This window comes from Leucoraja erinacea, chromosome 2, assembly GCF_028641065.1.
Source record: "Leucoraja erinacea ecotype New England chromosome 2, Leri_hhj_1, whole genome shotgun sequence".
Taxonomy (NCBI): Eukaryota; Metazoa; Chordata; class Chondrichthyes; order Rajiformes; family Rajidae; genus Leucoraja; species Leucoraja erinaceus.
The window spans coordinates 61,372,026-61,397,861 of NC_073378.1; the positions used below are offsets into that span (position 1 = coordinate 61,372,026).

The 25,836-nt window shown below is 45.0% G+C and overlaps 1 protein-coding gene across 1 annotated transcript in view; it reads left to right on the forward strand.

Annotated features, from left to right (window-relative positions):
* Nucleotides 1-24,011, forward strand: part of znf830 (zinc finger protein 830) — a 69,405-nt gene extending 45,394 nt beyond the window's left edge. The window contains exons 9-10 of the mRNA XM_055657702.1: nt 4,814-4,890; nt 23,192-24,011. Coding sequence (XP_055513677.1) covers nt 4,814-4,890; nt 23,192-23,366 — 252 coding nt within the window. The 3' untranslated portion in view covers nt 23,367-24,011. The remainder of the gene's footprint in view (nt 1-4,813; nt 4,891-23,191) is intronic.
* The last annotated feature ends 1,825 nt before the right edge of the window (nt 24,012-25,836 follow it).

Here is a 25,836-nt window from a genome sequence, read left to right on the forward strand (position 1 = left end):
CTTTCTTTTCCTATAGAAGATAGACACGACGTGCAGGAGTAACTCAACAGGTCACTCTGGCGTAAAAGGGTGGGTGACGTTTCGTGTTGGGACCCTTCTTCAGACTTCAACACCTAGGTCTGAAGATGGGTCCCACCTGAAAGGTCATCTGCCCTTTTGCACCAGAGATGCTGCCTGACCCGCTGAGTTACTTCAGCGCTTTGTCTATCTCCAGTATATACCAGGATCTGCAGTTCCTTTCTATACTCTTTTATGTCAGACCTGCCCTGTAGAAATCGAGGGTGAAATCGGAAGAGGCGTGGCACAGAGGAAAAAATGAATCCACATATTTTAAAAATCATGAAAGAGATACCCTGTTGCTACTATTAGATCTCTGTCAAATACAAAATGCTGGAATATCTCAGCGGGTTGGGCAGCATCTCTGGAGAAAATGGATAGGTGAGGTTTCGTATCAGGAGCCTTTTTCAGACTGAAGAAGGGACCTGACCCAAAAAGTCACCTATCAATTTTCTCCAGAGATGCTGCCTGACCCGCTGAGTTACTCCAGCATTTATGTTCATCTTTGGTATAAACCACCCATCTGCAGTTCATCTTTATTACATTAGTCCTCTGTTTCCTGATTATCAACTGTACATGAACTAAATATGAATAAATAATATAATTAAAGCACAGACCAAACATCTGTGAGCAATGGAGAGAAAGCGCAAAAGAAATTGAAGAGTGCAAGTTGAAAACTGAAATAGTATCAAAAGAAAAGGGGAATGCACAAAAAAGCTAAAGAATGAGAGAACACATAGAGAAAATTGGAAAAAGAGCAAGAGGGAGCTATTATAGTAGAATACATAGTAGAAATTATAGTGGGAATGTGGATGTCCACACCTGGAAAGGATATACAGGGAAAACAGTCCAAGGAACATGGGTGGGAATGAGAAATGCAAGGAACATGAAAGATGTACAGGCACAAAATTCTGGAATAACTCAGTGGCTAACGAGGAATACAAGGATGCGAACAGTGGAGCTGGTAGGACGACTACGGTGGGGGAATGAAGTATAGAAAGGGAGGTTGAGAGGGAATTACATGAGACATGAAATTGGAGAAATCAATATTCAAACCACTGGGTTGAAGTTCCCCAAACACCATTTTATCCTTAAACTTTATCTGCTAAGGATAATTGATTCTATCTGTTCATGGTATCTAGGCTTCTCATTATTTTGGGCATCTCAATTAAACCTTCTCCCCTGTCACCTTTGTTGCTAGCAAAACTACCTTAATCTTAATAGATTTGTAGCCATGGCAATATTCTATTAATCTATGCAACTGCTTTATTGCTGTTATATCTTTCTTCTAACGTGGTTACAGACTGTGCACATGTTTCCCGGTGTGGCGAACAATCCTACAATGTATTATATATTCTCTTGTCTTGTTTGCCAAACAGTAGCCTGGATATAGGGTGCAAGTTGAATCAAGAGTTAAAATTGGCATGTCGCAAAGGTAATGCTATGGTGTTATGGGAGATTTCAACATGCAGGTAGACTGGGAAAATCAGGTTGGTGCTGGACCCCAAGAAAGGGAGTTTGTGGAGTGCCTCCGTGATGGATTCTTAGAGCAGCTTGTACTGGAGCCAACCAGGGAAAAGGCAATTCTGGATTTAGTGTTGTGTAATGAACCGGATTTTATAAGGGAACTCGAGGTAAAGGAGCCATTAGGACAGTCATCCCAGGGATCAATCTCGTGAACCTACGCTGCACTGCCTCAATCACAAGGATGTCCTTCCTCAAATTAGGAGCAAAACTACACAATACTCCAGATGCGGTCTTACCAGAGCCCTATACAACTACAGAAGAACCTCTTTACTCCTATACCGAGGTTAATTCCTGGGATGGCAGGACTGTCATATGTTGATAGAATGGAGCGGCTGAGCTTGTATACTCTGGAATTTAGGATGAGAGGGGATCTTATTGAAACACATAAGATTATTAAGCGTTTGGACATGCAGAAAATATGTTCCTGTTGTTGGGGGAGTCCAGATCCAGGGGCCACATTTTAAGAATAAGGGGTAAGCCATTTAGAACGGAGATGAGAAAAAACTTTTTCACACAGAGTTGTGAATTTGTGGAATTCTCTGCCTCAGGAGGCCAATTCTCTGGATGCTTTCAAGAGAGAGTTAGATAGAGTTTTTAAAAGATGGAGTCAGAGGATATGGCTAGGAGGCAGGAACGGGGACTGATTGTGGATGATCAGCCATGATCATATTGAATGGCAGTGCTGGCTCAAAGGGCCAAATGGCCTCCTCCTGCACCTATTGTCTATTGCCTTGTCAAATGCATTAATTCAAATTTTGCTGGATGAATGCAGCTATTAATGAGAATACTGGTAACTCAATGCAGCTAACGGAGCAAATGCAATCAGTGTTCAATGTTACTTTATTCTCATGTACGATGTAAAGTTTTTTTTTTTTTTTTAATATTATTTAGTAAAAAGCATATATACATAGCCAGAATCATACTCCAGTCCAAGAGAGCAAGAATAGTAGATTACACTGAAGCAGTACACAAGAGTCGCCATGTTTCCATGCACTCTGTTGTATCCATCAAGTTAGTAGAGTCTTCCATATCCTCAACCGTGGATTGAGAATTGGGCTTATTTCAGTAAATATTATTCCTCATACATTGATAGGGAATTTATTTGGACTATGGCCTAAAGCAACATGTCTTGTGAATCTTACGTTTCTGCCAAGCTGAAACGCAACCCTGAGTCCAAGAGACAGAGGTCTCTGATGATCAACAACCCTGATCTAATCTCTGCCATTCACAATAAGCCATTAAGCACAATTAAATTCACAATAAGCCATTTGATTACTGCACTCTGCCGCCCGGTGGGCGGCGCGACTCTCGTCAGCAGCGGCCTCTGCAGTCTGTCCGCGTTTTATTATTTTCTGTCTGTGTTTTAATGTAGTTTTTGTTATTTTTTGTTGGGGCGTGTGTGGGGGTGGGGTGGGAGGGGGGGGTAACTTTTTAAATCTCTCCCTGCACGGGAGACCCGACCTTTTCTCGTCGGGTTTCCATTATCGTTGGGGCTGCAACGAGGAGCGGCGTCCAACAGGAAGAGACCGGGGACTCTTGTGCCGACGACTCACCGTCGCCGTCGCGGAGCTGGCCGAGTCCGGAGCGGTGGAGGAGCGCTGCTGCTGCTGCGGCCCGACCGGAGAGTCGGAGGCTGCAACTGCGGGTCTGCGGACGGCGGCACCGGGAGCCCGTGGGTCCCTGGAGGGAGACCGCTTTTCGGGGCTCTCGCAACGGCGACTTCCCCCGCCCGAGTTGCGGGGTTGAAGAGTTCCTGGAGCGGGGCCTACATCACCGCCCCGCGCGGCTTGGAATGGCCGCGGGACTCTGCGAGCGTACGCCGGGGGCTCTAACACCAAGAACCCGGTGTGCGACCTTGCACCACCCGGCGTGGCTTTAATGGCCACGGGACAATCGCCATCGCCAGCCGGGGGCTTTGACTTTGACTCTGACATCGGGGAGGGGAGAGTGCAGTTGAGAGAAGTTTTTTTGGCCTTCCATCACAGCAATGTGATGGATGTTTATGTAAATTATGTTGTGTCTTGGGTCTATGTGTGTGTAATGTATGGCTGCAGAAACGGCATTTCGTTTGGACCTCAAGGGGTCCAAATGACAATTAAATGTATCTTGTATCTTGTACTGCTTGGTAGTTTTTACCTTGGACTTTTTTGTTTCAATTTCAGCACGCAGAGTAACTCCTAATTTGATCTTTGGCTACTCGATATCAAAACTTTAATCAAAGCAACCGTGCAAAGTCATAACCAGAGGGCATTTACATAATTGAAGTTAAAATGTTTCATTAAATTACAACACTCTTCATCTATTAATTTAAAGACATTTTCCATTGCGTAAATAACATTAAAATATGTAGGTAACAAAAAAACGAAATAAATTCTGCTTGAAAGCACTTTGCATTAGAGAGTAAACTGATGACTCTTAATTGGCTATATTGTATTTGTGCTACTCTCTGCCCTGCCATTCGGTGTGTTAATGATTGATCTGTGTGTAGGAAGGAACTGCAGATGCTGGTTTAAACCGAAGATAGACACAAGATGCTGGAATAACTCAGTGGAACAGGCAGCATCTCTGGAGAGAAGGAATGGGTGACGTTTCGGGTCGAGACCCTTCAGTCTGAAGAAGGGTCTTGACCAGAAACGTCACCCATTCCCTCTCTTCAATGATTGATCAATGTTGGCCTCAACTCCTCATCACTGCTTGTTTCCCAAAACCCTCAATTTCTTGATCTTTCAACTATTAATCTATCTTCACTTGAAATTAGTCTAATGATCTGGCCTCCGCCATCTTCAGGGCAGAGACTTCAATAAATTCACTGCCCTCTAAAATAAAAACATTATACACACCTCAATTTTAAGACTTGCCCTTTATCTTGTCATGTTCTCTTGTTCGTGACTCTTGTGAAAATAACTCAACATTATGCCGCAGTCTGAAGAAGGGTTCCAACCCGAAACGTCACTTATTCCTTTTCTCCAGACATACTGCCTCACCCGGTGAGTTATTCCAGCATTTTGTGCTTATCTTTGGTATAAACCAGCAACTGCATTTTCTTCCTACACATCTATGCTGCAAAGCACCCTTAGAACCTTGTGTGCTTTTACAAAGGCTCCTCTAATTCTCCTAAAAGCTAAGAAATACAGATTAAAAACTCAAGAACAGCTCTTTAGCTTAAAACTAAACAAATAATGAATATTTGTCTAACTTTATTTACCATTACTTTCTTTACTACCAAAAGGTTTCTGAAGCAATTGTAGCAGAAAATGATGAAGAAGTTCGTTTGGATAGACAGATAGAAGAAATCGATGAACAAATGTGAGTTAAAACAGATTTAATTTAACAGTGGGGGAAAAATGTAGTTATAACTAAATATCTAATTGGAAGAAAATACATCATATTTGCAATACTTTGTAAATTTACGATGTTGAATTGAGATTTAAAAATGAAAGTGCCACTGGTTGATTTATGAGGTAAATAGCCTTTAATACATTATCTTGCTTTGGTGATTGTATATCGTGCCATTACTTAGTTACTTGTATCTATCACAACCGTTTTTTGCATATTTTTTGCTTTGCAGTGTGATTCCAAAACCTTTGCAAAACCAACATTTATGCTGTGCCTTATAGAAATTTCCACATTTCTCCTCTGCCCACCTTATGGAGTCAGAGTAATACAGTGTGGAAACAGGCCCTTCAGCCCAACTTGCCCACACCGGCCAACATGTCCCAGCTACACTAGTCCCACCTGCCTGCGTTTGGTCCAAACTTGTCCTATCCATGTACCTGTCTAACTGTTTCTTCAACGTTGGGATAGACCCAGCATCAGCTACCTCCTCTGGCAGATTGTTCCATACACCCACCACCCTTTGCGTAGAAAAAGATACCGCTCAGATTCCTATTAAATATTTTCCCCTTCACATTGAACCTATGTCCTCTGGTTCTCCTTTCCCCTACTCTGGGCAACAGTCTCTGTGCATCTACCCAACCTATTGCTCCTGCGCTCATCCTACTGCGCTCCAAGGAATAGAGTTCCAGTCTACTCAACCTCTGCCTACAGCTCAGATCTAGTCCTGGCAACATCCTCGTAAATCTTCTCTGAACCTTGTCAAGCATGACAAAATCTTTCCTATACCATGGTGCCCAGAACTGAACACAATACTTTATAATGTGGTCTCACCAACATCCTATACAGTACAACATCTCCCAACTTCTATACTCAATACTGATGAAGGCCAATGTGCCAAAATCCTTTTTGACCACTTTATCTACGAGCGACTCGACCTTCATGGGACCATGCACCTGCACTCCTAGATCCCACTGCTCTACAACACTCCCCAGAGGCCTACCATTCACTGTATAGTGTCCCAAAATGCAACTCCTCGCATTTCTCCCTATTAAATTCCATCCACCATTCCTCAACCCACCTGGTCATTCAATCAAGATCCTGCTATAATTTTTTCACAACCATCTTCACTGTCTGCAAAACCACCCACTTTTGTATCATCAGCAAACTTGCTAATCTTGCCCTGTATGTTCTCATCCAAATCATTGATGTAGATAACAAATAGTGATGGGGCCCAGCACTGAACCCTGATACACACTACTAATCACAGGCCTCCAGTCAGAGAAGCAACCTTCCATCATCACCCTCTGCTTCCTTCCATGAAGCCAATTTGCTATCCATTCAGCTATCTCTCCTTGGATCCCATGCGATCTAACCTTCCAGAGCACCCTACCTACCATGCCAAATGCCTTACTGAAATCCATGTATACAACTTCTACAGCTCTGCCCTCAAATGCCCGTATAGCCTATCCCTCGGAATACTCTCCAGTAAGTTTCCAGCTACAGATGTTAAGCTCAATAGACAATAGGTGCAGTAGGCCATTCGGCCCTCCGAGCCAGCACCGTCATTCAATGTGATCATGGCTGATCATCCCCAATCAGTACCCCGTTCCTTCCTTCTCCCCATATCCCCTGATTCCGCTAGCTTTAAGAGCCCTATCTAGAGCTCTGTCTTGAAAGTATTCAGAGAACCAGCCTCCACCACCCTCAGAGGCAGAGAATTTTACAGACTCACAACTCTCTGTGAGAAAAAGTGTTTCCTCGTTTCCATTCTAAATGGCTCACCCCTTATTCTTAAGTTCCCAGCATTTTCCCCTCGGCCCTTCTTAAATAGAGGCACAACATTTGACACCCTCCAGTCTTCCGGCACCTCTTCTGTATTTAAGGATAACTCATAAATTTCAACCGGAGCTCCCGCAATTTCCTCTCTAGTTTCTGACAATGTCTTCGGATATGTCTGCTCAGGCCCTGGAGATTTGTCTACCTTCATACACAATCGTATCTTCAGTACTTCTTTGACGGTAACACTGACTGCTCTCAATACACTTCCATTGACTGCCCCAGAGTTCCTCTGTCCTCTTTTCCATACAAAGCCTTTGGAACATTTGTTTATACATGAATGTTGGTGATCACAATGTAAATTGAATGCAATTATTTAATACTTAAATATATACTTTTATTCATCTTTGTCTCAATGGATGCTGAATTTGATCCTCTTTTTGTTACTAGTAAATTCAATCTATGAAATCTCATCAATTGTGATCTCACCTCAGCTCAGTAGATTAGATAGATAGATTAGATAGCCTTTTATTGTCATTCAGACCGAAGTCTGAACGAAATTGCAGCAGTCATACATATAATACAATACAATAAAACAACAATAAACACATATTAACATCCACCACAGTGAGTCCACCCAGCATCTCCTCACTGTGATGGAGGCAAAAGTCTTAGGTCTGCAGTCTCTTCCCTCCTCTTCTCCCTCTGCGCTGGGGCGATACCCCCCCCCCCCCCCCCCCCGGGCGATGTTATGAACAGTCCCGCGGCTCAAACACCGCGGCCCGGGGTGGTTGAAGCTGCCGCCCACCAGTTCTGCAGACGCAGCCGCAGGCCCGCGGCCGAACCCCCGACTCAGGCCACCACCGCCAGAACACCGTCCCAGCCACCCTCACGTGAGTACTGCGCCGTCTTCAGCCTCGGGCTGGGCCGCCCCGACATGGGCGCCGAAACTCCCCCAGACCGGGCCGCCCCGACATGGGCGTCGCTTCTCCCCCGGACCGGGCCGCCCCAACTTGGGCGTCGCTTCTTCCCCGGGCTGGGCTGCCCCAACTTGGGCGCCGAACATCCCTCGGGCTGCCAGCGCCGCACCTCCCCGAGCTCGGCCACTCCGACGGGAGCCTCGTTCCACCCTCGGGCTGGCCGCCCTCACGGGAGCGTCCGAACCTCTTCCAGCCCTGAGCCGGACCACCCTCACGGGAGCGAGCTCAGGGCGAGTCCTGGTGGGCTCTGCCTCCGGAGCCTCGAGGTCGTCAGCTCCATTAGGCCTCATCGCAGACGGAGGCAAAGAAGGGGAATACGACAAAAAGGTCGTATTCCCCCGCAGGGAGAGACTGCAAACCCCGTTTCACCCCCCCCCCCCAAAAACACAAACTAAAACCAAAAAACTAGACTAATAAACAAAATAAACAACATAAAAAACACAAAACAACGGGACTGCCGGTAAGCCGCTGCAGCCAGAGCCGCGCCGCCACTCCGCCATTCAGTACATTGTTGATCTGTAATTAGCAGACCTAATACCCAATCGAAATTCTACATCATCGGCTCAAATACTTTCCACATAATAAAATATTTAATTCACATTTTGTACTAATATTTCAGTTGCCACATCTTTAATTTATACCCCTTTAAATATAATTAACTGATTCTATTCAATGTTGACACCAACCTGTTGATGAGAAACTCGGTGATAGTTGTGTAATTGGACGTCAAAAGTAGATGATTTGTCTTTCACTTGTTGCAGATGGTTATTATCTGGCATTACTTTGATGCAAATGTTACTTGACACTTTTTCTGAGTGCAAGTCTACAATACCGCAACTAGGACTCTGTTACGTCCGACGCCTTTGGTGTATCCAGTCTTTTTGCAGTCATTACTTGCATAATGGTGAACATCATCCGTTCAGCATGTGGCTGTACATACATTCAAAAATTGAAATTTACTGTGAAGCATTTTAGATGTGTGATTTTGAATAGAAAATGCCGGAGTTGTTTTATAATTCTTTTCAAATTATATTTTGTTTGGGGTTTTTTTCCCCACTATCTTCAGCACTCTGCTGAAAACATGATCTAATTGATTCATTTTTTTCATTTTGTAATTTATATCAAATCTAAAATGTTATGTATTTAAAATATTAGTTGCCCCATCTTGCAGTTTCCCCTTTTTTTTTAATCACTAATGTTAGAGTCTTGTTGCCATTTTATTTCTCGGATCTAACTCCAGCAATTTGTTCCAGTCTCAAATAAATTCACACCTGTATGATTATTTATAATCAGGCAAAGTGTACAGATTCTGATTAATAATAAAACTCCCAACTTTGAAGGAGATTGCTTCACCGGCAAGCCATATATTTCTCAGCAGCCTATGACCTTTATTTATGAATGATATCTCCATAGTAACTATTCATTTGCTGATTTGTTTGCCTTAGTTCATTTATATGCTCAGCAGAAATCTTCTCAAGATAAACCTTCGTAAACCCATTTTGTGCTGTATAATAAAATTAATAATGCTCTTCAGCTTTGACATTAATGGGTCATTCCAAATAGCCAAGCAGCATGTCACAATACAGTTTGTTTGCATCTTTTCCAGTTTAGTTTATTGTCACATGTACTGAGGCACAGTGAAAAGCTTTTGTGTTCTATCCAGTCAACGGAAGGACAATACATGATTACAATCGAGCCATCTGGATCAGTGCCATCTGGATCAGGAAGGTAGCTAATGTTATCCCACATTTCAAGAAAGGAGGGAGCGAGAAAACAGGGAATTATAGACCAGTTAGCTTGACATCAGTAGTGGGGAAGATGCTGGTGTTGATTATCAAAGATGTGATAGCGGCGCATTTCGATAGTAATAACAGGAGCGATCCAAGTCAGCATGGATTTACGAAGGGGAAATCATGCTTGACAAATCTTCTGGCATTTTTTGAGGATATAATAAGTAAAATTTGACAAGGGAAAGCCAGTGGATGTAGTGTACCTGGACTTTCAGAAAGCCTTTGATGAGGTCCCACACAGGAGATTGGTGGGCAAAATTAGAGCACATGGTATTGGGGGTAGGGTATTGACATGCATAGAAAATTGGTTGGCAGACAGGAAACAAAGAATAGGGATTAACGGGTCCCTTTCAAAATGGCAGGCAGTGACTAGTAGGGTGCCGCAAGGCTCGGTGCTGGGACCGCGGCTATTTACAATATACATTAATGATTTAGATGAAGGAATTAAAAGTAACATTAGTAAATTTGCAGATGGCACAACGCTGGTTGGCAGTGAGAACTGTGAAGAGGTTGCTATGAGGATGCAGAGTGACTTGGACAGGTTGGGTGAGTGGGCAGATGCAGTAAAATGTGGATTAATATGTGGTTATCCACTTTGGTGGCAAGATCAGGAAGGAAGATTATTATCTGAATGGTGCCAGGTTAGGAAAAGGGGAAGTACAACGAGACCTGGCTGTTAGACAGAGGAATGCAGCATGGAATTCAGCCAAGACTTGTATATGCATTATAAACTGTGAAACATAGTGCATTTTGTGTTTTCTCTTACAAGATGCAGCTTTTTTATATATATTTTTGATGATTAGATGACCTTGCAAAATGCTATACTACATACTACAAATGCTGACCATACTACATATTTTAAGGTGATGTAATTGTTTTATGTTATATGGTTATATGATAGTAGAACTCCTGCATTTAATATTCAGAATACCTGCTTAAAGTCCAAGATTTAATGTTTGAGTCTATTGACTGAGTGCATTGTTAGGAACTGCAGCTTTCACGCTTGCACAGATTTCACGAGATGCATAGATCGTCTTGAATCCAACTTTCAACATTTCATTTCATGTATGTCATTCAGAATAAACACTGTTTTAAATTGATTGTTATCATTCTGGTTTACAGTAGTATTTACTGTGACGTGTTTAGGTCTCTGATTTGACTACTTCCATTAATTCAGCACTTCTAATGACCTCAGACCTTGCATAATGCACACCAGAATATTAAGCATTTTTTTGAAATCTTGATTTTTGTACTTGTAAATTATTCTTGTTGGTGTAAGACGGCCATCCTAAACTTGCATTTGTTCTTTCTATGTGTAGCTCTGTAACTTTGTTAAATCATCTGTTGATGGAACATTACCATTTCTTGCATATTATTTGGGTTTGCAATTTAGTGTGCAACCATTAAATGGTATTTATACTACACCATAATGTAAAGAAGATGAGTAGAATTTCTTTAGTCATAGGGTGGTGAATCTGTGGAATTCATTGCTACAGATGGCTCTGAAGGCAGGAGAATGGAGATGAGAGGGAAAGGTAGATCAGCCATGGTTGAATGGCAGACAGAGGGTAGACAAAAGTGCTGAAGAAACTCAGCGGGTGCAGCAGCATCTATGGAGCGAAGGCAATAGGGAGCGTTTAGGGCCGAAACCTTTGTTCAGACTGATGAAGGGGGGGAGGGGAGGGGAAGTGGAAGAAGAAGAAAGGAGGAACCTGAGGGCTGAGGGAGAGCTGAGAAGGTGAGGAGACAGCAAGGGCTACCGGAAATTGGAGAAGTCAATGTTTATGCCGCTAGGGTGCAAACTGCCCAAGCGGAATATGAGGTGCTGCTCCTCCAATTTCCGGTGGTGCTCACTCTGGTCATGGAGGGGGCCCAGGACAGAAAGGTCAGATTTGGAATGGGAGGGGGAGTTGAAGTGCTGAGACACAGGGAGATCAGGTTGGTTAATGCGGACCGAGAGGAGGTGTTCGGCGAAACGATCGCCAAGCCTACGCTTGGTCACACCGATGTAGATCATCTGACATCTAGAGCAGCGGATGCAATAGATGAGGTTGGAGGAGGTGCAGGTAAACCTCTGTCGCACCTGGAACGACTGCTTGGGTCCTTGAATGGAGTCGAGGGGGGAGGTAAAGCAAGTGTAGCATCTCATGTGGTTGCAAGGGAAAGTGCCCGGGGAGGGGGTGGTGCGGGAGAGAAGGACAGATTTGACCAGGTAGTCATGGAGGGAGCGGTCTTTGCAGAAAGCAGATGGGGGGGAGATGGGAAGATGTATCGAGTGGTGGGGCCAAGTTGGAGGTGGCGAAAATGACGGAGGACTATTTGTTGTATTTGACGGCTAGTAGGCTGAAAGGTGAGGACTAGGAGGACTCTGCCCTTGTTACGCGTGGGGGGAGAGAGAGCAGTGTTACGGGGTATTGAAGAGACCCTTGTGAGAGCCTCATCTATAGTCGGGGAGGAGAACCCCTGTTCCCTGAAGAATGAGAAAATTTCCGATGCCCTGGTGTGGAACACCTCATCCTGGGAGCAGGTACGGCGTAGACGGAGGAATTGGGAGTAGGGGAAGGAGTCCTTACAGGAAGCAGGGTGGTAAGAAGTGTAGTCTAGATAGCCATGGGAGTCAGTGGGTTTATAGTGGATGTCGGTCAGAGGTCTATCACCTGCGATGGAGATAGTGAGGTCAAGAAATGGTAAGGAAGTGTCGGAAATGGACCAGGTGTATATGAGTGCCGGATGGAAGTTAGTGGTGAAGCGGATGAAGTCAGTCAGTTGTGTGTGGGTGCAGGAGGTAGCACCAATGCAATCGTCGATGTAGCAGTAGAGGCCGGGGATGGGGCCCTGGTACGTCTCGAACAATGATTGTTCGACGTCCCCTACAAAGAGGGGCCCATGCGCGTGCCCATAGCTACGTCTTGTATTTGGAGGAAATGGGAAGTCAAACAAGAAGTTATTAAGGGTAAGAATCAGCTCCGCTAGGCGGAGGAGAGTATCTGTTGACGGGGATTGGTTGTTTCTCCGGTTGAGGAAGAACCGGAGGGCTTGTGTGAGACCCTTCTGGTGGGGGATAGAGGTGTAGTGACTGTACGTCCATGGTGAAGATGAGGGGATGGTCGCCTAGAGAATGGAATGCCCGGAGACGACGGAGAGTGTCTGAGGTGTCTTGAACATAGGCAGGGCGGGATTTAACCAGGGGGGATAGGATGGTCAAGGTATGTGGAAATAACTTCAGTAGGGTACGAACAGGCAGAGACAATGGGTCCACCAGGACAGTCAGGTTTGCGGATTTTGGGGAGAAAGTAAAATCGGGCCGTGCGGGGCTGGGGAACGATGAGGTTGGAGGCTCGGGGGAGCAGGGAGCCAGAGTTGATGAAGTCAGTGATGGTGCTAGAGATAGTGGCCTGGTGCTCGTCTGGGGGGGCATGGTCCAGGGGTAAGTAGGAGGAGGTGTCCGAGAGTTGGCGCGTGGCCTCAGCTTTGTAGAGATCGACGCACCACACTACCACGGCACCTTGTCGGCAGGTTTGATAACCCAGTCTGGGTTGTTGCAGAGTGAGTCGATGGCTGTACGTTCAGGGGGGCAGAGATTGGAGTGAGACGGGAGTGGAGAAGTTGAGGCGGTTGATGTCCCGCCTGCAGTTTTGAATAAAAAGGTCTAAAGCCGGAAGGCCATGAGGGGGGGTCCAAGAGGGGGGGTCCGTTGGAGACGGGAAAAGGGATCATCAATAGGGGGCGAGGACTCCTTCCCATGGAAGAACGCTGTGAGGCGGATACGATGGTAGAAGAGCTCCAAGTCGTGGTGGGCACGGAAGTCATTGAGGTGGGGACGGAGGGGGACAAAGGTAAACCCTCTGCCGAGGACAGACCGCTCGGTGTTGGAGAGGGGGAGGTCAGGAGGGGGGATGGTGAACACACGGCAGGGATGGGGGTTGGGGCCGGAGGAAGGCACGTGAGTGGACTGAGTCCAGGGCAATGTCTGGTGGGGGGGTGGTAGGTGGTCAGGAAGGAGGGGGGGCATGAAGACTGTAGTGTGGGTGGGGAAGAGCTGGGGTCACATGGTTTGAGGGGGATGGGGAAGACCCAGTGTAACAGCCAACAGGGGGACTGGCACTAGGACCCAGCGCAGTCAAACCCAGGGGAGTGGAAATCTGCAGCGTGGAAACTTCAGGCCCGGTGCTGAGTCCAGGCTGCAGGTAAGGCGATGGCTGCGGGCTGCTGTAGGGCGGTGGAGTGGCGAGGATCGGTGGAATCGATGGTAGGTGTCCGCTGGTAGAGGATTCCGGGTCGGCGGGCGATGCGTGAAAGGTCCCGGTGGGCGGATGGCTGGTGGGGCGGCGCGGTTCGGCCTACCCGGTGAGGCAACGAGGTGAATAGGATGCGGTCGGCGAGCCCGGTGCGGGGCCATGTTCAGTGCGACGGCGATGTTCGATGGGCCGGGTGCTGGGGCAATGTTGGATGGGCCCGGTGCGGCAGCAATGTTGGATGGGCCCTGTAGCATTGGCTATAGCATGTTAGCCAATTAGAATGCTTAGTAATTATAACCCCGCCTAATTATAACTTTCATAGTATAAGATCCTGCCCACTGCTTGCCAGTCTGAGTAGCAGTGTGAACGTGTTATAACATGCTGTGTAGTTAATGACCTGAACAATAAAGATGCTTGTGTTTCAACCCGTGTGAGTTTGAGCTCTTTACATGGTGTCAGACTGGGTCTGCCCCACTCTGTTTATCGCGATTTATTTAGTTTACCAGTTTTTTTTTCGTGTATTTTTTGTGATTTGGGAACATGGCTAGCTCTTGTCGAAAGCCTAGCCCGCTTGTGTTTGATTCTGATATCGCCGAGCGATGGATAATGTTTGAGAAAGATTACTCTCATTATATACGCGTCGTTCACCGCAACGACCCCAACGATTTGAAAGCTTCGCTACTGTTGAATTTAGCGGGTCCGGAGCTGACTCGTTTGAATTTGCACCTGCCCAACTGGTGCCAGCAGAATCCATAGATAACTCGATGGTGTTATTGTGAAAGTTCAGAGAACTGTGTGACCTACCGTCTAATAGAATCCTCGAGAGGACAAGATTTTTTGCTCGAGTGCAATAGCCTGATGAACCTGTGGAACGATTCATCAGCGACCTGCGACACGTCAGTTTTCAATGCAGGTTTGGTGAAATAACAAATGAACATGTTCGAGATAAAATTGTGGGAGGAATGAGTGACCGAAAGCTGCGAGCTGAACTATTACGAAATGCAGACATGACTTTAGATCATGCTTGTCGGATGGCTGAGACTGTGGCACCACTGGCTGATTATGATAGCGCGAATGCTAATCAACAACTAAATGTGAATATAGCCAGTTACTCTCCGCAAAGATTTCTTAATGCATCAGGCAAGGTTCAGAACATGTCTAACACGAGGTGCACACACTCTAACTATTTCCACCCCAAGCGGCACCAATTTTGCATAGCGCATGGGAAAATATGTCATAATTGCAAAAAACAAACCATTTTGCTAATTATTGTCATTCTAGTGGGACTACAGTTCCAAGGTCAAAGCTGCACCTGATTCAACAAGACCATCAGATTCAGATTCTCACTAGACCAATGGCAGACCTGTTGGGTCTGCTCCCCCAACGCAGCCGTTCCCTACCCGTAGCCGTTCCCTACCCGCAGCCCCCACGGGAGACGTGGCCCTCGAACTGAAGCCGTTCTTGAAAGGCCGAATTAAATGGCGTCTCTTGAGGTTGAAATGCGGGCGCCAGCAGCCGTTATGGTCGCTGGCCAGCAGGAGGCGACAAAATGAGTGAGTGGGGGCGGGGAGAAGGATTTGATTAAAAACGTGTACTTAAAGGCGACGAAATCTCCACCGAAATGGGAAAGACCTGGGAGATTGAGCGTCTGGATTCGGCGTGGCAGTGAATCAAAGGAAGAAAGTAAAATGATCCATTCCGATTGGACATCTGCGAGCATCGGCCATTCCGATTGGACATCTGCGAGCATCGGCCGTTCCGATTGGACATCTGCGAGTATTGGGCACGAATCAAAAGGCAGAAAGGCAGCCAGTCGTCGGGCACAGAGTTTTATAGATAGATAGATGAACAAGACGAATCTTCCCATGGGAATGACTCTGATAGCTCAGACATTGAGCCTGCCGTACTTTCCCTAAACCTGTGCACCACAGGCAAAGTTACTGATCCTGCTGTGACCATGATGGTCAACAACAAACCACTGATCGCCAAGGTCGATATGGTGCCCGCTTGAACGTCATGTCACTATCTTCAACAAGATAAGAACCACTGAACGCATGAGAAAAGACTCCTCCACCTTACATGCTTACGGAGGGGAAATTCTTCACCCACTGGACAAAGCCAATCTCAAATGTACCATCAATGAACAGACCAAGGACTTGTTATTTTACATCGTTCAGCCAAGTTCTGAAACCCTGCTAGGCATCGATGCTTGCCATGACCTGGGTTTGGTTTATTTTGGGCGTGCTGTTCACAAACTCTGTTTGACAGAGGGACCACCAAAACACGTGCTATCCAACCATAAAGATTTGTTTGACAACCAACGCGGCAGACTGCCTACAACATACAAGATCATTGTCAACCATGCAGTCACCCTGATCGTACGTGTCCCTCACCGTGTCCCGCATGGTACACATGAGCAAATACATGATGAACTTAAAAGTATGGTCTCCATCGGGGACCTCGCCGAAGTCAGCGAGCCCTCTGATTGGGTTTCTACCATGGTTGTCACCACAAAGAAAGACAAGAAGGAGTTATGCATCTGCATCAATCCTAAAGATTTGAACACAGCAATCAAACGCCAACACTATCCTATGAGGACCATCGAAGCACAAATCGGTAACGCAATGGTTTTCTCAGTCATGGATGCCAAAAACTCATTTTGGCAAATCCCGTTAGACCGTGCTTCATCGGCATTAACAACATTCGCCACCCTGTTCGGACGTTACCGGTTCCTAAGAATGCCCTTTGACATCAACTCTTCCAGCGAAGTCTTCCAGTGTGCAATGGAACAACTGTTTGCAGAATTCCCCTGTGCTATCATAGTTGACGACATTCTGGTTTATGGCCGCGATGCCATCAAGCACGATGCAAACCTACGTAAAGTACTGGACCGTGCCAGAGACATCAACTTAAAGCTGAACCCACTGAAGTGCAAGTTCAGGGTTCCTGAAGTCACTTACATAGGTCACGTGTTCACTAGCAATGGACTAAAACCAGATCCATTGAAGACTGCAGCAATCAACGAGTTGCCCGTACCAACTGACGTCACCAGCCTACAATGATTTCTAGGCATGGTTAACTACCTGGGGAAGTTTAATCCCAATCTCAGCGAACTTTCAGCCCCCCTACGTCAACTAACTCATAAGGACAACAATTGGTACTGGTACCCAAACCACCAGCGAGCTTTTGAGACTTTAAAGCTACAGCTCGGTAGTACACCGACTCTGTCTTACTTCAACCTCAACCTGCCAGTTACAATCACCTGCGACGCATCCCAGTATTGATGGCGCTGCATGCCTGCAGACCTCTTTGCGATGTTTTGCCGGTGTCCTACGCTTCCAGAACACTAACGGATACCGAACAGCGCTATGCCCAGATAGAAAAAGAGCTGCTTGCCGTGGTTTTTGCCTGCTCCAAATTCAAAGACTTCATTTTTGGCAAAACGTTCACGGTAGAGACTGATCATCAACCTCTGGTTACCATACTGAGCAAGTCGATCCACGCTGCCCCAGCGAGGCTTCAACGCATGATGATGCAGCTTCAACACCCTTATGAACGTGAGGAATTCTCCGTTCTAAAGGTTTCCTTAGTTCCAACTGACCGCCTTCGCCGCCTCGCCGAACACACTACCATGGATAAAACCTCCCAGCTGCTAACTTCAGTCATTAAAAGCGGCTTGCCAAACAAACAATCCAACACTCCCACCGAACTAAGACCCTACTTTCTGGTACGTGACGACCTTGTGCTACAGGACGGAGTGATTGTAAAGGGCCTGAAGAAGGTCAACCCCCCTCTCTACGTAAGGAGTACTACGAGGAGATCCACGGTGGCCACCCTGGCGTTGAGGCCACCCTACAACGTGCCATAGAAATGATTTACTGGCCCGGAATGACCAGGTATATTCGGGAAAAAACGGAGTCATGCGCGATCTGCAATAGGCAAGCGCCACACCAGCAAAAACAACGGCTGCTGTCCCAACCGGCTCCCTCCCTACAATGGTCGTCCCCAAAGATCCTAGAGGAGCAAGATAGACCACTCCTCAAAAAACGCGTAGTATGACGTGTGTGATCGTCGACGCCATTTTTCGAGGCATTTATTGGGCTTCCCCCACACTGTCATGGCGCCCTTATCTAAATTTCATCTCACTGCTCTGCTATCAAGTATTCTAATCGTAAATCTAAACGACCCGACCTGTCATTCTTTAGGTTCCCCAATAAAAGAGAAAGGTGAGAAAATATTTTTATTATTTTCAGTCGATATTCTGTCGTGAAAATGTTATTTTCTGTTCTCCCATCAACGGCCATTGGGAAACTGGGTTTGTCGGTACATTAGAAAGTTATTAGACTTATTTTTAATAGTTCTTTACTCACCACAATAATAAAGACAATTTTTAACACTTCTGTACGTTTTTGGTTTTGTTTTGTAAGGGATTAGTCCGCGGATTAGTCCGCGGACACATTAGGCCCAGTGACCAGGAGATTTTTCGAGCTCAGATTCAAGTACGAGAATGGGCGGCTGTTACCCATTATATTCCTCGAACATAGGGACATAGCAAACAACACTCACATACGTACAAGACATCACAAGCAAAGATCACAAGCCCGCCGTGAAGAAGGGTGCAATCAAATATTATATAACTCTGCTCTATCATCTTTTGGGTGCAATGGTGGGTCGGGGGGTTCGGTGGCGGCGGCCGCAATCAAAGATACTAGTGGAGCTCTGCTCTATAATCTTTGGTCGGAATGGGACGGCTGCGCGTTATAATGTGCTATCGTTCCACTCTCCCTCTCCCCCTTCTCCCTCTCCCCCTTCTCCCTCTCCCCCCCCCCTTCTCCCCCCCCCTTTCCCCTTCTCTCCCTCTCCCCCTTCTCCCTCTCCCCCTTCTCCCTCTCCCCCTTCCCCCTGTCCCCTCTCCCCCCTTCTCCCTCTCCCCCCTTCTCTCTCTCCCCTTCTCTCTCTCCCTTCTCTCTCTCCCCTTCTCCCTCTCCCCCCTTCTCTCTCTCCCCTTCTCCCTCTCCCCCCTTCTCCCCTCTCTCCCCTTCTCCCCTCCCCCCTTCTCCCTCTCTCCCCCTTCTCCCTCTCCCCCCTTCCTCTCCCTCTCTCCCTCCTCCCCCTTCTCCCTCTCTTCTCTCTCCCCCTCTCTTCGCGATCTCCCTCCCTTCCCTCTCTCCCTCCCTTCCCTCTCTCCCTCCCTTACCTCTTCGTGAGAGTTGGCAGCTCTGCTATGCCTTGGGTCCAAAAGAGGATAGATAGAAAATACTTAATGGTCTTTGTAAGAAGATTTTAATAAGCTCTTCTCATTTAAGGTAAATTCTCTCTCTCTCTCTCTCTCTCCTCAGGCTCCCCCTCTCTTCGCGATCTCCCTCCCCTTCCCTCTCTCCCTCCCTTCCATCTCTCCCTCCCTTACCTTTTTGTGTGTGTTGGCAGCTCTGCTATGCCTTGGGTCCAAAAGAGGTTAGATAGAAAATACTTAATGGTCTTTGTAAGAAGATTTTAATAAGCTCTTCTACATTTAAGGTAAATTGACATATTAGAGCCAAAACGCATTTTCAATATACAGGTCTCTCCACACAACTGAAAACAATTGCATTTAAGTGATATATCATCATCCATTGTTCAGGCAAGTAGCACTAGGTTACAAGTTTCTATAAGATCCCCTCTCAATCTCCTAAATTCTAGAGAGTATAAACCAAGTCTATCCAGTCTTTCTTCATAAGACAGTCCTGACATCCCAGGAATCAGTCTGGTGAACCTTCTCTGCACTCCCTCTATGGCAATAATGTCCTTCCTCCGATTTGGAGACCAAAACTGTACGCAATACTCCAGGTGTGGTCTCACCAAGACCCTGTACAACTGCAGTAGAACCTCCCTGCTCCTATACTCAAATCCTTTCGCTATGAAAGCTAACATACCATTCGCTTTCTTCACTGCCTGCTGCACCTGCATGCCTACTTTCAATGACTGGTGTACCATGACACCCAGGTCTCGCTGCATCTCCCCTTTTCCTAGTCGGCCGCCATTTAGATAATAGTCTGCTTTCCTGTTTTTGCCACCAAAATGGATAACCTCACATTTATCCACATTATACTGCATCTGCCAAACATTAGCCCACTCACCCAGCCTATCCAAGTCACCTTGCAGTCTCCTAGCATCCTCCTCACAGCTAACACTGCCCCCCAGCTTAGTGTCATCCGCAAACTTGGAGATATTGCTTTCAATTCCCTCATCCAGATCATTAATATATATTGTAAATAGCTTGGGTCCCAGTACTGAGCCTTGCGGTACCCCACTAGTCACTGCCTGCCTAATGAAGAACTCAACCATATTATGGTCACTCTTGCCCAAGGGGGCACGTACAACAAGATTGCTAACTACCCTTCCTCATTACTCAATACCCAGTCTAAAATAGCCTGCTCTCTCGTTGGTTCCTCTACATGTTAATCATATGTATAAATATATATGTATGTGTGTATATATATGCATGTATGTGTATATATGCATGTATATATATGTTTATATGTGTGTATGTATGCATATAAATGTATCCATATGTATGTGTGTATTTGTATGTGTGCATATGTATGTGTATACGTATGTATGTATGTGTATATATCTATGTGTATATATGTATGTGTATATATATGTGTGTATAAATATATATATGCATATATATATTATTACTATATAATTATATATATAATTGCCTTTATGGTTTATGTATATCATCTTACAAGACAAATAAATTAATAGTGATTATTTAAATCAAAGTTGCTTCTGATCCATGAGAATAAACTTAACTATCTCTAACTTGCCTCTCACACACAGACACACATTCATATAAATATATAAAATATGTATACGTTAAATTTAATTTTGTGCAGTGTGTGTTAAAGCAATACAATGCAAGGGAAACTACGCAAAGGAGGGGGCTGTTCCCGCTACAAGATACTCGAGGATCTTTGCTTTGGATCAAAGATTATAGCGGAGCTCTATAATCTTTGCTTTGGATCACAGCGGGTGGCATACCGGAAGTCGCGTGTCGCATTGAAAAATGGCGGCCGTGACGTTCCGTCACGTACTACACGCCAGTCCATTGGATTTCGAAGGAGTGGTCTATCTTGCTCCTCTAGGATCTTTGGTCGTCCCTGGCCGTCGATATTTTCAACTGGCACGGGAAACACTATCTCGTGTTGGTGGATTCGTACTCGAACTGGTTTGAAATTGATTCCCTACCAACCAGCACCTCATCCTGAAACTTTGTCAGCACTTCTCTGTATATGGCATTCTAGACTGACAACGGGACGCAATTCTCCAGCCAAATGTTCAAAGACTTTGCCAAACGCTGGAACTTTAAGCATGTCGCCAGCAGCCCAGAGTACCCACAGTCCAATGGACTTGCCGAACGCACTGTTCGCAGCGCTAAACAACTTATGGAACGTTCCTTCCTGGCAAAATCTGATGTCTATCGAGACCTGCTGAATCTGAGAAATATTGCCAGAGACAGTGTTTTAGGCTCTCCAGCCCAACGACTGATGTCCCGGCGGACAAGACCTCCACTGCCCGTGACTCAGGATCACCTAAAGCCTAAAGTTCTCCGCCCTGCTGTAATTCAAACGTGCGTACAATCCAAACGAGACGCGCAGAAACGTGCCTACGACAAAACCAGCAAGCCACTTAAGCTATTAATCCAAGACCAAGTGGTTCGTTTACAGACAAACAAAGGACATACAATCCTACCTGGTCGATGTCGGCAGCACCATCTATAGACGCAACCGTCCACATATCCTTCCAGTGAAGGAACGACGTCCAGCGTTCCAGGGTCTTGAAGCTCCCCCCGCTGAACTTTAAAGTGCCTGCAACTGCTACACCCCGCCAGTCCCTGTGTCGGTCTAGGCCCACAGCCCCCCCTCTCCCCCCCCCCCCCCCCCCTTGCACCCGGTGCACCGGTTACCCCCCCTGCGACGGTCTTCCCCTATGGTGTTCCCCCAGAGCCCTGTTGGTTCACCCAGACGTGCCCTTAACTTTTCTGAAGAAAAGGTTGATGAGGCAGCTCCCTACCGTACTCTGACCGGGACTGTTTTCAGAATTCAGAATTAAGGGACAGAAGTTTAGGGGTAACATGAGGGGGAACTTCTTTACTCAGAGATTGGTGGCGGTGTGGAATGAGCTCCCAGTGGAAGTGGTGGAGGCAGGTTCATTGGTATCATTTAAAAATAAATTGGATAGGCATATGGATGAGAAGGGAATGGAGGGTTATGGTATGAGTGCAGGCAGGTGGGACTAAGGGGGAAAAAAAAAAAAAAAAAAAAAAAAAAGTTTGTTCGGCATGGACTTGTAGGGCCGAGATGGCCTGTTTCCGTGCTGTAATTGTTAAATGGTTATATGGTTATATGTTTAACTTCAATATTCTTAGATGTAGTGTTTTGCATTTAACTATTTCTTTACTCATCGTAGTGATAACGCTGTATCTACTTTTCATTTATAGAAGAAGAGATGTAGCATTGGCAATAGCATGTTAGCCAATTAGAATGCTTAGTAATTATAGCCCCGCCTAATTGTAACTTTCATAGTGTAAGATTCTGCCCACTGCTTGCCAGTCTGAGTAGTAGTGTGAACGTGTGATGACCTGCTATGTAGTTAATGACCTGAACAATAAAGATGCTTGTGTATCAACCCACGTGAGTTTGGGCTCTTTACAAGTCCGGTGCGGCAGCAATGTTGGATTGACCCAGTGCAACGGCGGTGTGTTCGATGGGCCAGGTGCGGCTGCGATATTCGGCGAGCCCAGTGCGGTGGCAATGTTCGATGGGCCCGGTGCCGCGGAGTAGACTTAATGGGCTGAATGGCATTATTCTGCTCCTAGAAAATTTTCTCGCAGGGTGTTAGGATGTAAGAAGGAAATTGGAAACAGATCAGAGATGGTCTACTAAATTTTAAAGGGAATGGGCCTCCTCTGGAGGTGAGCGTGGACAGGTGTATCAACAGGTGAAAATAAAAAAAAACTTTAAATCTGCAGCAAGGACTGAAAATAGTGGAAACATTCAGCAGATCAGACAGGATTTGTGGAAAAAGAAGCAGAATTAATATTTTTGGTTAAAGACCCATCTATAGAACTGGGAAAGCAAGAAATTAAGTTGGCTTTAAGTTGCACATATTTTTCTACTTTTTGGGTTCTATGTTCAACAATGTGCCAACATATGGACTAGTATAAGAAGCGATATTGGGCTCAGCAATCATCTTCAACTAAAATAACTTTTTATTTCCCTCGTTTAACAAAATAGTTATTAACAATGCTAGACTAGCACTTTTCCCGACATTTTCCTTGGTTGTTTTGCCACAGTCAATTTAGTTTGTGTGAAGTTAATGTTTTGACGATTTTGGCATGTACTACTTTGCATAATTTAAACACTTAAAATACTGCTTTCATTAATGGCCCCCGGTTATTAATTATTTTCATAACTATCACAATCATCTGTGTTTTTTGCAGCCTGTGCTACAGACGTGTCGAACATTTAAGAGACCGTCAAGAGTCTGTAAAACAACTGATGACGACTTTGCAAGACAGACAATCGCAAGGTGATGAGAAAGTTGATACCGATGAGGAAGTGGAACTCCAGGAATTCCTTTCAGGTGATTGGCGAGCAAAAGGAGCTTTGCTTTAGTACTCTGTGCTGTGCAATTATTGCTCGAAGTAAACTTTCAACAAACCATGACATATTGCCAATCAAGACTGACATCTACTACAGCTTTTGCATGAACTGATAAACCGTTGAAAACTTCAGTCATCAAGAAGAATGCTTGGAAATTTGTTTTCAATTGGTAACCCTTTTTCAGAAGATATACAGATGTTATTATAATAAACATTAAGATGTGTCCAGATGTATTTTATCAGGTTATTTCAATTAATATGTATTTTCTGTTCATATTAAATCATTCTTGTAATGATACGATTTTATATGTTTAAAGCTAGCCATGTCAGTGGCAATGTTTTCTTAATTTGAGAGCAAACATTATGGTAAAATTAATGAAGATTGTCGTCCTCTAATGTTATATTATGTTATGATATGATATTAACCTCAAGATTATTACAACATTGTTGAGAGGTTAACTTATTTTGTTGGGAAGGATTTCAATTGGAAAAAATATGACGGTTAACTCCAAGATTATTACAAAATTGTTATTGAGAGGTCAACTTATTTTGTTGTGAAGGATTTTAATGAGAAGTAGCACACCATTAAATCACAAAGACAACATAGATATAAATAACAATAAAAGCTGAAGTGTTGAAGCAAGAATTATACAACATACATGTCAGTGTCTGTGGTGTAATTAGTAGGGTTGGTGAACCAGAGGATTTTAATGCATTAACAGAAACTTGACTCGATTGATTATTTTCCTGTGTCCAGGAATTTAGGAAGGATGGTAAAGAGAAAAAGAGGAGTTGCTGATAAGTTTGATACTACAGTCTAAATAGAAAGGATCTCCAGTTGATTTTAGGATTTAATTTATTTGGCTTGAGTTAGTTAACAGCGTAGCGCAGCTAATAGATTTGCAGCCTCACGGCTCGTTTCCCAGGTTCAATCCCGATCACTGGTGCTGTGTGGTGTTTGCGCATTTGTCCTGCAACTGCATGGGTTTCCCTCGGGTGCTTCAATTTTCTCAGCCTTCCAAAGGCATGCAGATTGATAGGGTAATTGATCTTGGCAAATTGTCCCTTGGGTGTAGGTGAGTGGTAGCATAGGGGATGAGTTGATTGTAATATGAGAGAATAGGATTGCTCTGTGAGCTGGCATACATTTAAGGGATCAAAATGACCTAATATGGTGACATGGAAGGGATCTCTCATGCATATGAATGTGGTTTGTGGTTCTTTTACAGACAATCATAAGCCAACAGACAGGAGTTATAATCTGAGCATGACAATGAAATTCAATTCAGTCAATAATAGATAATTTGGGGTGTGGATGTGATGACAATTAGCTTTAGTATAACAAAAACTAGTGGGTTGTTAGCAAGACCTATCCTATCCACAATTGTCCTTTAGGAGGAACAATGCCACTCTCATCCAGTCTGACCTAAGTGTCTTTAAAACTACCAATGTGGTTGTTTTTTTACATGCCCTGGGAAGGCACTTTGTTCAAGTGCAATTAAGGATAGATCATCGAGTTGAAGTGTGATCTAGAGACCCAATTGGATGAGAGAAAGCCATTTGTATTTTTGTTAAGTAGCACTAAGTGACCTTGGACATATTTTTCAATATTTGTACACATTTCCTGGTCTTATCTGTCAGAAAATTCACTTCAACAACAATGAATTTTCCATAATTTCATGACATTTTATTAATGTTATCAGCACATTTATTTTGCTTACTAATAGAAATTGGCTCAAAGGATCAAGATTTCTGATATTTTAACAGTTCAGTAAGTATTATACCATGCTGAAAATGGTGAAATAGATGTAATGTAAGGGTACACACAATATTATTTATGATAAATCATCTGTAAAACCATTGCTGCATGCCATTCGTGTAGATGAGTCTCTACGAACTGCTAAATACAATTTACAGACTCCTCAATAAGTGACCCAATGCTCCAGTTGACAGGAAAACGTCAAGAGTGTTTAATAGGCATGTGTACCGTCAACAGAACAATGAATTTTTTTACTTGCAGGAGTTGTGACACAGGAGAGGTTCAACTGTGGGCGATATCAGTCTTTCAGAATGGCAGGCAGTGACTAGTGGGGTACCGCAAGGCTCGTTGCTGGGACCGCAGCTATTTACAATATATATTAATGATTTGGATGAAGGGATTACAACTAACATTAGCAAATTTGCAGATGACACAAAGCTGGGTGGCAGTGTGAATTGTGAGGACGATGCTATGAGAATGCAGGGTGAATCGAAGATTGGACCAAAGAGGTCCTGCAGTTGTACAGGACACTAGTGAGACCACACCTGGAGTATTGTGTGCAGTTTTGCTCCCCTAATTTGAGAAGGGACTTTCTTGCTATTGAGGGAGTGTAGTATAGGTTTACATGGTTAATTCCCGGGATGGCGGGACTGTCAAATGCTGAGAGAATGGAGCGGCTGGGCTTGTACACTCTGGAGTTTAGAAGGATGAGAGGTGATATCAT